This window comes from Pundamilia nyererei, unplaced genomic scaffold (genome assembly GCF_000239375.1).
Source record: "Pundamilia nyererei isolate P.nyererei 1_Seehausen unplaced genomic scaffold, PunNye1.0 scaffold00342, whole genome shotgun sequence".
In the NCBI taxonomy this organism is placed as follows: Eukaryota; Metazoa; Chordata; class Actinopteri; order Cichliformes; family Cichlidae; genus Pundamilia; species Pundamilia nyererei.
Window position 1 is genome coordinate 313806 of NW_005187743.1, and position 11336 is coordinate 325141.

The following is an 11336-nucleotide window of genomic DNA, read 5'->3' on the forward strand; positions in this document are numbered from 1 at the left end:
GACTCCTCCTTGCCGTAGCATTTGTGTTGTACCTCGTCAATCTCTAGCTGTGAGAGCAGTCCCTTCTTTCGAATGTTGGAACACTGATGTTGGAACACACAATTATCAGGCCAGCAGTTTCAAACACTGTGGGGTATATGAGAAATACATGTGTGTAATTCTAACCATCACTTGAGTCTGGTCAGTGCGTTTATCCTTTGTTATGCCAGTTTTCCAAACCCTGTTATGAACCTTTATTCTCAAGTTAGCTTCTCTTCCTCCCTGCAAGGGAGCATGCATTTACTGAGAGTAGGCTGCAAAAAGCTTCAGGAAGTTATCAGCCCATCCCCAGTGTGGGGAAAGCTGTTTCTTGCCATTTTGTTTCCATGGCAATGTTGATGAGCTGGTTGTTTAGTAGGGATGTGGGTTGGTGGCTTGGGGTGCAGGGAACCTTTGCAGCTTCCAAGTCCACCTGGGTATTTTAACAATTCATAAAAGTGTTGAAATCAATCTGAGCTTAGGAGATTTAATTAATCTTCCCGACTCTCAGAGTGAAAGAAAGAGAGCGGAAGAGATAGAATGAGAGAGGGAGAGACAGGTGGAAAAATAGACAGTGTAAGGTTTAACGCTCATATTGGCTGACACAAGGGAAAAGCAGCTTTTAAAGCATTTAGCTGTAATTTCATTCAGGAGTGACATAATTGATTTTAATGAGATGTTTATGGAGTGAAGTGCCGGTGTTGCTAAATCATTTGCAAGTCTGCCTGACGGGTACTTGTGAGGCTCGCACCAGGGAGAAGCAGAGAGGCACACAAACCTCTCCTGCCAGAACTCCTCCAGCAATTCTCAGCTCATCTTTTCTCTTTCCTGCACACCACTTAATGCATTTGGCTTCTTCTTATTTTAATTAAGAGCACATTTAAATTAAATACTTTTTTTTATGACTTTGATTAGGCTTTTGTACAAGTTCACTTCTAGTCCTGCCGACTTCTCCTGTATATAGCATACACGGTGTAACTGACTGACAGGCTGTCACATTGCTATTATGAGTTCCCTCTGGGCCTGTGTGCTTTATAACAGAGAGAATAGATGGCATCATGACAGAGTGCAGCTCCTGCCCTCAACACTAAAAGGAACACTGCCTGCAATGAAAATGGCAGTGGAGCTGAATTCTTTCCATTCAAAAGCACAAAGTCGTGTTGACTAAAGTACCCATTTAAAAAGGTACAGCCCACTGAACGGTCATTATGATCTCATATACACAAACAGTATCACTTCTCCACCCACTGGCAGGCTTTGTTGTTTTGGAATAAAAACAAATGTGTTTTTTAGGTAGCAGAGTGACGACGCCACCAGAGATTATTTAAATACATAATCTGAATCGTCCTTCATTTTTCAGTATTAGGACTGAAGGGTAGCACGCCTTCTGCATATCTGTGTATGTGTGGAGTTCTCCCTGTGAATGTCCGGGTTTCTTCTGGGCACTTTCTTCCTCAATATAAAAACATGCATGCTACATTAGCAGTGCTGTGTTCAAGGTACACAAAATATCAAAGTACATAGAGTATATTGCAGGAAGCCTGCAGTTACAGACAGAATATTATAAGGATGGGTCGGGTGTATCCTTCGTGGCCCACGATATCCCAGAATTCATAGCGCGTCCCAGCCAATTCCAGTTTTCAACAATGGCGCCCGCTACTAAGTTTTTAATATTGCTCTTATTAATCTTTCTGGGTCACAAAATAAACTTTAAATATATTTTCAGGCAAGAATGTAGCTGTGTAAACCTCAAATATCTGCTCGGTTTATCAAGATATCGCATATTTGCAAAAGTGCTCCGACATTTTCGGAGACGTCTGTTACCCACCAGCTCGATAGCTGACCAGGAGCTCGAGGGTCACTGGAGCCCCCGAGAACAGTGAACTCCCGGCACATTGTTCTCAAACCAACCCATTTGCTACTCAGGTTAAACATGATATATAAGTCACTTAGACAACCTAAAAATCTTATTGTTTGGTTTTATTTGTTTGTATGTAAATCGGTTTGGCTGAGATTAAAGTTATTAGATTAGATTAGATAAAATTAAACTTTATTAATCCCCCGGGTGGGTTCCTCTGGGGTTTTCACACAGCTGAATAAACCTCCGGGCCACCCGACCTCCTGAGGACCTGGCCCACGTAGAGCAAAGGACAGGTCCTCAGGAGGATGCAGCCCATGAATTTGGACAGCCGTAATATACACAAATCATTGAATATCAGGATTCCAATCATTTCCATGACAACAGGTGTGAAAAACCAAGGACTGCTTCTACAAACAGGGTAAATGTTACAAGTGTTGAAACTGAAAAAAGCTAAATTATACTCATCAAACTATATGCATCAGAAAACAAAGAAATGATATAAAGTCGCTCTAGTAAATTTATGCTACATACATTCAGCAGCCACTTTACTGCATAGACCTGTTCAACTGCTCATAATCCTAAAATTTCTAATCAGCCATTCACATATCTTTCTTATAACTTTCTCCAGAACCAATCACTACAGACCCCAAACTTCATGTGGCCACCTGATGAGCTCAAGAACAGTGTGTAGAGAGCTTCATTGAATGGGTTTTCATGGATCAAGCCTTAAAGCGCAGTGGTGTAAAGACGCCACCACTGGACTGTAGTGCAGAGAGGAAACGTCCTCTGGTGTTACAAGTCTGACAATCTGGTGGCTTGGTGGTTGCCAGTAGAGCAGTACTGGTCTAACTGCATTGCAACGGTACAGTTTTGTGCAGGGGGGAATTTTGATGTGGGATTGTTTTTCAGGAGTTGAGCTTAGTTCCAGTGAACACAAACCTACAACCTGCATATGATTTTTATCTGTCCAGTCTGATATGCACTAATCTGAAGAAGTGCACATTTGGAGGGCAGAGAGGTCATGTGAATCATTTTACCACTCACACTGGAAAAACAAGTTGAAGTCATACATGTCACAGATTTTTACACATCATTTATTTATATGTGTACTCCTAAGTGCCAGTCCTAGGCCTGCATGAGTAAGTAGGATTGTGCCAAGAAGAGCATCGACATGGCCAAATAGCACTGGTTAACAATGACCACCATGGGTTCTGTTGGCCTACAGGGTGCCAGTGCAAACTGTGCTACTGTTGGACGAAGACAGTGAAAGAAGAAAGGGAGAAGCCATGTTAGAAGGCAGAGGGAAAGTTCTAGAGTAGGGGCTTTAAATTATTACATGTGGTAAAGGGAGAAACTCATGATCAAGAGGAGGAAGATAGATATACTGTGTGTGCAGGATACCAAGCACAATGACACTAGCACTAGTTCTGACATGATCTAGATTTCTTACCATGACAGGACACTTTGAATCCATTTCTGGTGTGAGGTGGGTCATCTTGAACGAGGACTATGTCAATAGTGTTGTAGAGATGAAGACAGTGCCAGACAGACTCCTGAGACTCCAGCCTAAACTCGGAGGGGAGATGTTGAATGTTCTCAGTCCTTCAGGTTGGATGGCAAACGAGAAATTCTGGAGCAAGTTGGATGAAGTGGTAGAGAGTGGAGTGACATCCTCCCCCACATAATGGACAAGACTAGAAATGGTTTCAGCTTTAAAAGAACTTGGTATGGGTTAGAAAAAAAACGATTGGTTTATGTTGCAATGATTACTGGTTCTTTTAAAACTCATTCTTGGTTGCCATAGTGACACATCGCTGCTTTGACAACCCGTGTGCTGCATACATAAAATATTTTCCTTAATAAAATGCATTTTTTTTAAAGTTCATGCTGTCGAAAAACAAGAAACCCCCGCAAATATGTTGCGTTTCTTTGACTATCTCCCATTTGCTGTTAGACTGCACTGATTTAACGTGAAGCATTAGCAGTTCTGTAATCAGAGTGGATCATACTCATCCTGACTCTTCAGAAGAATAGTGTGTTAGAGTATGCTAACCCCCAGCACACAAGATCAACAGCCTCCATTGACACCTACACTAAAATAAATTCACACTCCCATTTGCCTCAACACCTTCTTCTAACACAGATTATTAGTACCTCACACTCCTCCAGGCACACACTCAAGCCAGTTGCATTTTGAAAAGCTCACTGACTATCATTGATTTAAGTGCATCCCTGGACACTTCCTATGGATATGAATATAACTGCACACAGCCACACATGAACAAACAAAAACACACATGAAGTCTTAAGCTGCAGCACTGTGACGCTCAATCAGGGCTCAAATGTGGGAAAATAACAGGTTTGATAGGTTTGTTGTTGTTTTTTTTCCAGTAGGACAGAGCCTTCCCAAGCACCCTAGGGTATGATTTCTGTGCAACAACTGAGGAGAGCTGTTGTGATTGCTTTTCAATCAAGCGAGACAAACGTTAATTTAACCTCTTTTTTTCGCAAGGAGCTGCAGAATTATAGGCTTCATTTGTGAAGTGTGTATGACTGGCACTTTCTGATAGCTTCAGCAATGGTCTTCTATTTAGACCGACTGTCAAGAATTCAATGTAGGAATATACTGACAGAAATAAAGGTGGTAACGTCTTCCACGCACAGTCTGTGAATCTTTTGTCATATCACGCTTTTGTTTCTCGTTTGTTTCACTTGTTTCAATGGTTTGTTGTATCTGTATTAAATCAAATCACTGAACAAAAAAAGATTCTGTTAGTAACGCCATGACAACACTACCCAAACCCTCAGTTACAGGCCTCACGTGCCTGATGTAAGTCAAACTCACAGGAGTTAGATTCCTGGTTTCAATATCCTCATCGGCTGCTGCCTTTGCACATGGGTATTATCCAGCTTGCTCCCACAGTTCATCGACATGCTTGTTAGGTAAACTGCTGATTCTAAATTGTGGTGTACGAGCATGAGGCTGTCTCTCTGTGTTGGGCCAAAGCTTTAGGATGTGCCTTGCCTCTTGCGCTCTATGAGGTGCAATATGTTCCAGGCTGGCTACAATCATACACATTTAAAGGACAGCTGCTTACTCGGCGGCTGCTCAACTTTCTAACTTTAAAACAGAAATGTTGTTTGGCTTTCAGCCGTCATGTTCCCAACTGCTGGAGTCAGGTCCTGTCAGAGCTTAGATATATGTAGGAACTCTTCGTTTTTCCACTTCTTTACATAACTTATTTATTTTTTATATTATTCAAACTATTTTTTTTTAATTTTCCCCATATTTTTTATTTTGCAGACGACTCACATTTTCTTCATAACAACAACTTAGTTGGATGTAAACACATAATAATTCATTACTCGGTTATTACTGGAAACCTCACCGGGTTTGTGTATCTCAAATTGTCTGCTTGTTGTGGCTTTTTTTTTTTGAGGTTCTGCTGAGTAGCAAGATTTAGAGTTGCGTTTAAATAATCTTTTTTTCAATGAAAATGAAAGATATATAGTGTATGTTCTCATGAACTTGGAAAACCTCGAGTTTGATTAAATATTCTTCTTTTATGTCAGATTTATTCCCATATTACTTTTTTGTTTCCCCTGTCAGAATATATTGCTTCTTGCAAGCTGCTTTCAGAAGTCTCTTATCAGTTCATAAGACACTGGCAGTAAAATATTCAGGGGCATGCCTATGGCATGAAATATGCAAATCTATACGTGAGCTTTGATGTGAGGCGTTGATTTGAGTGTCACAATATTGATATTTTCCTTACTTTGGACAAATCTTTGCTGGTGTTATGAGCTAATGTGTCATGTGCTGTATTCCCAGTTAATGATCGTTTCTCCCTCCTTGTCTTGGTTTGCAGACAGATGCTGCACTGATGTATGATGCTGTGCACGTGGTGGCCGTTGCTGTGCAGCAGTCTCAGCAGATCACTGTCAGCTCATTACAGTGCAACCGACACAAGCCCTGGCGTTTTGGAAACCGCTTCATGGCCCTCATCAAAGAGGTAGATGCTCGTCTACCTGCTCTTCATTCCATCGTCCTCCTTAATACACACAGCGCCTTCACACAGAAAACACACACTCTCAGGAAAGCTGACAGAAACAGCATGTAAATAAGGCTTAGGCAGTCGAGAAGAAAGGGGATATGAATAAATAGAAATTATTTATCCGTGTATTTATTTATATGGAAATCATTTTTCCTAGCGTCTGCACATGCTTACACCCCTGAGGAGGGCAGCCATATTGGGCCGGTTGTCTGAATTTCAGCATTAATCATCCAGGCAGAAACAAAGACACTGCATCATCTGAATTTCTGTTAATTGCTCCAGCAGTTTGCAGCATGGGTGAAGCCAGATGAACAATCTACAGCTTCCTGTCTGTGGAAAATATGCAGATTATCAGCCTATATTTAGGACTTGATAACTCTCTAATCTCCTGTAGTTTGCAGAGATCCTGACACTATTGAGCTGACAAACACATGAGAACCATGGATGTACTTTTATTCTTGCAATATTTACAATACTCTAACAAATGAATACAAAAAGTGCCTTGAAATAATTGAATTGACCTGAGTTGAACTAAGTATTCAGGTTCTAGTATGCTTTAGCATTTATGAAAACAGTGTTATCTGATGCACTGGCTTACATAAAAAAATTATTGGGATGTACACAGTCACAGGATTGTCACATAACACTATCCACAGAATCTTTGCTACATCTAATCTTTACAGAAGCATTCAGATGATAGTAACTACACAGTTGCAAGAAATGTATGAAATGTATACATAATTCCCATGATTGCACCACATATTTCATAACTTCAATAATATTAGTCATTGGTTTGGCATTCAGACCCTCAAGGCATTTTTGGTTTATTTTTTTAAACAGCACATCACATATTGAGTTATGGATTAAGAAACCCAAGACAATGGTTTCTTAATGACATCAGTGGGAGAGTTCTGAGGCAAAAACCAAAAACTCAAAAAAGCAGTGAAGCCAAACGTTTGTTTGACCTCAAGACTTCCAGTCCATACTCGGCACAGATGTTACTGTATACTATGCTGTCCACTTGGTAATGGCGTTCCATGTATGCCCTGCTTGCTGGCATCTTGCACCCTGCTGTTATGTGCTGGATTGTCTCAAGGTACTTGTAGTTGTCCTCAAGGTGGACAATGTTGCCTTCCGGTAGTACGATCCTCTCAGTTCTGACTACCTTCCCTCTCTTTGGTACCATCCGACTACACTTCTGCAGTCCAAATGACATTCCAGTGTGATTGCTGTATATCCCGGTGGTTTGGATCAGTGAATCAATGTCTCATTCAGTCTTGGCATACAGCTTGATGTCTTTCATGTAGAGGAGGTGGCTGATGATTGCTCCATTCTGTAGTCGGTATCCACAGCCAGTCTCCTCAATAATCTCACTGGCCTTCTGTCAGCCATTTTGGGTGTTTCTCATCCATTAGCTGCTGGGTCATTTGTGCTGCCAGACGCTCGACGAGTGCAGTCAGCTTTTTTTGCAGTCAGCCAATCATGTCGAGGCCTGCTGCTGTCCAACTCTTCATACTGGAGACGTGTTCGTGGATTTCTGCCACAGTGATTCTTACTGGAACTGGTTCAGGGAGTCCCATAAAATTGATTTTGTTCATCTGAACCTAGACCATTGATCAACAACCACTGATCAATGACCATGAGTACCAATCGCAGAGAGTTGGGGAATGGCTGCAATCACAGCATTGTAAGATGGTGACAGATGTACCCTTAGGCCCCTCCTCCATTCAGAGATGGTCTTTCCCTTTTCCTGTAAATGGCCTCCTTGACTCCGCCCTCAAACCAGCGTCCCTCCCTGTCCAGGATGTTACATCCTCATCATTGAAAGAGTGTCCACTGGCCTGTAAGTGTAAATAGACTCCTGACACGTATGGGATCACTACAGGTTTTCTCTTAGGGAGCGGTTGTCCTTCTTCTCTCCTGGATCATCTGCAGCTTTCTTTTTAATCTGTGAACTTTATATTTCATTTTTTTAAACTGGAAAAAGTGTTGGGGTTTTAGGAGCTTTCTTTAGGAGCCTTTCTACTGATCTTATCTATTTCTGATTTTATCTGTTTTGATTTTATATACTGTTTTGTTTGTTTGTTAAGCTTAAATTTCAAAACTTACATTAACTACTGATTTTATCTACTGTTCTGATTTTATCTGTTTTGATTTTATATACTGTTTTGTTTGTTTGTTTGTTTGTTTGTTAAGTGGGTTTAGAGCTCTGGGTAGCTCCCCAGCTGGGTCTAGAGAGTATTTTAAATTCAGGGAATTTAAAATAGAAAGTAGCTCGTCCACAGAAGGACTGGTAGCTCCCCTTACGATAAGGGTTCAGATCGCGCGAACAGGTGTGAAATGTGTGTGTTTAGTTAGTTTGTTTGTTTGCTTGTTTTAATCAATTTTAAATCATGCTTTTTATTTGTTTTTGTTTCTAATGTCTCTGTAAAGCACTTTGAATCACCTTGTTGTTGAATTGTGCTATACAAATAAATTTGCCTTGTCTTGCATTGCCTTTCCCACTTTGACAAAAGTCCAGCTGGGATAACCACATTTACTCAGGGCCTTCTTGATGTTCTTCTACCTCCCTGGCCGCTGTGTCTGTGGGGATGGTGTTCGCTCTGTGTTGTAGCGTTCTGATGACACCCAGTTTATGCTCCAGTGGATGATGACAGTCAAACTTTAAATACTGATCCGTATTCATAGGTTTACGGTACACATTTATGTGAAAAGGGAAAGACCATCTCTGAATCGAGGAGGGGCCTAAGGGTACATCTTTCACATTCTTACAATGCTGTGATTGCAGGCAACTCCCAACTCTCTGTGAATAGTACTCATGGACATGATAAATGGTAGTTGATGAATGGTCATGACAATTTGCATATTAATGATCAACGAACTGACCTCCCAGCCCATTTTTCCTTCAGTGGACTGGTTTCAGTCATTATGCAAATGTACTTTTTATAAGATTGGGGAAACCTGCAGTCAGGTGAGACTGAAGAAGTCACCTGATGATGATGAAACATTTCTTCCAACTTACCTTGATGATGTTGAGCATGCATCAAGACATTTTAACCCACTTTGGCAAGAACTCCCTAAAGCCAGTTCGTCAGTGTGAGCAAACAACATGTAAGAAGGCTGATTACAGGAACCAGCTGAGATTCAGCCTCAGATGCAAACAAAATACGATTACTCCTAAAAGTCTGCAAATGAGCTCTTCAGTTTAGGGCTTCCAGGCAACTAAAATCCTCCAGAACGAACAGCTGAGACAAACAAATTTTAACATTGACATGCTAAAATCCAAAGAGGAGCAGATCCGACACGGATTTACAATGCCTGGTGAGAATACTCATCAAAAGATGTTTGAATTCACTGATAAGGCTCATCTGGCCCAGCAAAAAAAAAATTGTAACCCAGGCAACAAAGGAAGTTTGACTTACTTGTTGTGTGTCAGAAACCACAGCAAAATTCAGAGTGTCCTCAGCAGCCAGCAGAGAGAATAATGCCACACAGAGGACAAGTAGGTGACGAATTTCTCGTACAGGTAACCCAAGCAGAGAAAAGCAACCTTGCAAAAGGGTTGAACTTTGCCGTGACACTGAGATAAATCTCACTAGTGGAACTGACCACAGCCACAGAATTGGAGATTATGTAACGGAATTTCAGGAGCGGGAGCACACCTCCAAACAACCGAAAGGAACACCTTTCGGTTGTCATCTATATAGGATCTATATAGGATCCCCCAGTTCTGCAAGCTGTTCATTCTCGTTTACGTGCAAACAAGGTCCATTCTCGCTGAATGCCTTTAAACATAGCTTATCTTCCAGGAGTAACGTAATTTTACTCACCCTTCCATTCGCTACAATCGTCCTCTCGTCTGTCAGCGTGTCAAACGAACAACTACTAAGGCTCTGCATCCATCGCTTTTCCTCCGGCAATCCCAGAAACACACCGAATGTCACGGCGGCGCTTTCAAAAAACCGAATGCTGACTACCTCCTAGCAGGTTTCTCGCCACCCGACATACGGTCTGCTAATCCATCAAGCCAGTCGTCTCATCTCCGCTAAATCCAGTCATGAAGTAACTCCAGCTGCCCGCCACTTAAGCGAAAACCAGCGAGGTCGCCGGCCAGCAGAACTCACAGCTCCTCTCACGTTGCTCCAAAACGGGTCACAAAAAAGTCGACAGACGTCAACGCCGAACCCAAGCTTCCAAACAAATTGCGGCTCCAACCGCAAAAGCTACAGCATGCTTCGTAGCTCCACCCACCCACTAGCGCCAGGTAGCAGGGGGAAGATCAGCTCTGTTCTCCTTCCTACTAACATCATTTCATGCAAGCTGGAAATCTGTCGCTAGCTCCATACTCTCTACTGTTCTCCATCGTCATGATGTTTCCATCCCTCCTTTAGCTAAATGCTTAAGCAAATTGACAACTAGATCCCCGGTTCTTCCCTATCCGCCATTCGCAAACGTAGCAGCAAGCTTTCTACCACCGTACTGCCAGTTTCTCAGCAAAGACGACACACACACACACACACAAAAGCCCCCAGCGACCAACATCAGCATGGAGGAGAGGAAGGCACTCACATCACTTGGTAATGACAACAACATTATCATCCTTCCTGCAGACAAGGGGCAGGTACACAGTTTTGCTCATTCAGAAAGACAATCATGAGAAAATTTTGTCTCTGCTCAGTGATGAAAATACTCATGAGCCCCTGAAATGAGACCCAGGAAGTGGCTACAGGAAGAGGGCATGACTGTCTGAAGCAGTTAGAACAAGACCAGACCTCATACCACAGGCTATACCCAGGGGAAGCTACACCAAGTCTGTATGGTTTACCAAAGATACATAAACAGGATGTACCTATAAGACTGATTGTCTGTGTGATCAACTTGGTCATCTATAACATTTCAAAGTTTCTGGCTTTGATCCTCAGCCCACTGATGGGCAGCTTTAGGATGACTGAGAACCTTCACAGACATGATTTTAAATTTGATTCTAGATTAACAGAGGGCCAGCGAAGAGAAGTCCAGATGTGAGAAATATGCTCTGTCTTTCTAGACCTTGTCGTGAAGCATTTTGAGCCAACTGAAGACTTTCCAGGGAGTTTTTAGGACATCCAGATATACTAATTTACAGTAGTCCAGCCTAGAAGTAATACATGCATGAATTAGTTTTCAGCACTCTCTGAGATAGAGATATTGTGCAAAAAACTGCATATTTGTTTAAAAAATGCATTAAGGACAAATTGTGGGCAAGACGTTCCTCACAGCGTTACTGGAGGCCAAGGTAATGCCATCCAGAGTAAGAATCTGGTTAGATACCATATTTCTAGGCTTTTCAGGGCCGAGTACAATAACCTCAGTTTGATCTGAATTAAGAAGCAGAAAGTTAGCGGCCATCCAGGTCTTTATGT

General features: G+C 41.9%; 1 protein-coding gene across 1 annotated transcript in view; it reads left to right on the plus strand.

Moving 5' to 3' along the window:
* LOC102207761 (glutamate receptor ionotropic, kainate 2-like) overlaps positions 1 to 11336 on the plus strand; it is a 327213-nt gene that overhangs the window by 195664 nt on the left and 120213 nt on the right. Inside the window, exon 8 of the mRNA XM_013915653.1 lies at positions 5749 to 5892. Within this exon, the coding sequence (XP_013771107.1) occupies positions 5749 to 5892 (144 nt within the window). The remainder of the gene's footprint in view (positions 1 to 5748; positions 5893 to 11336) is intronic.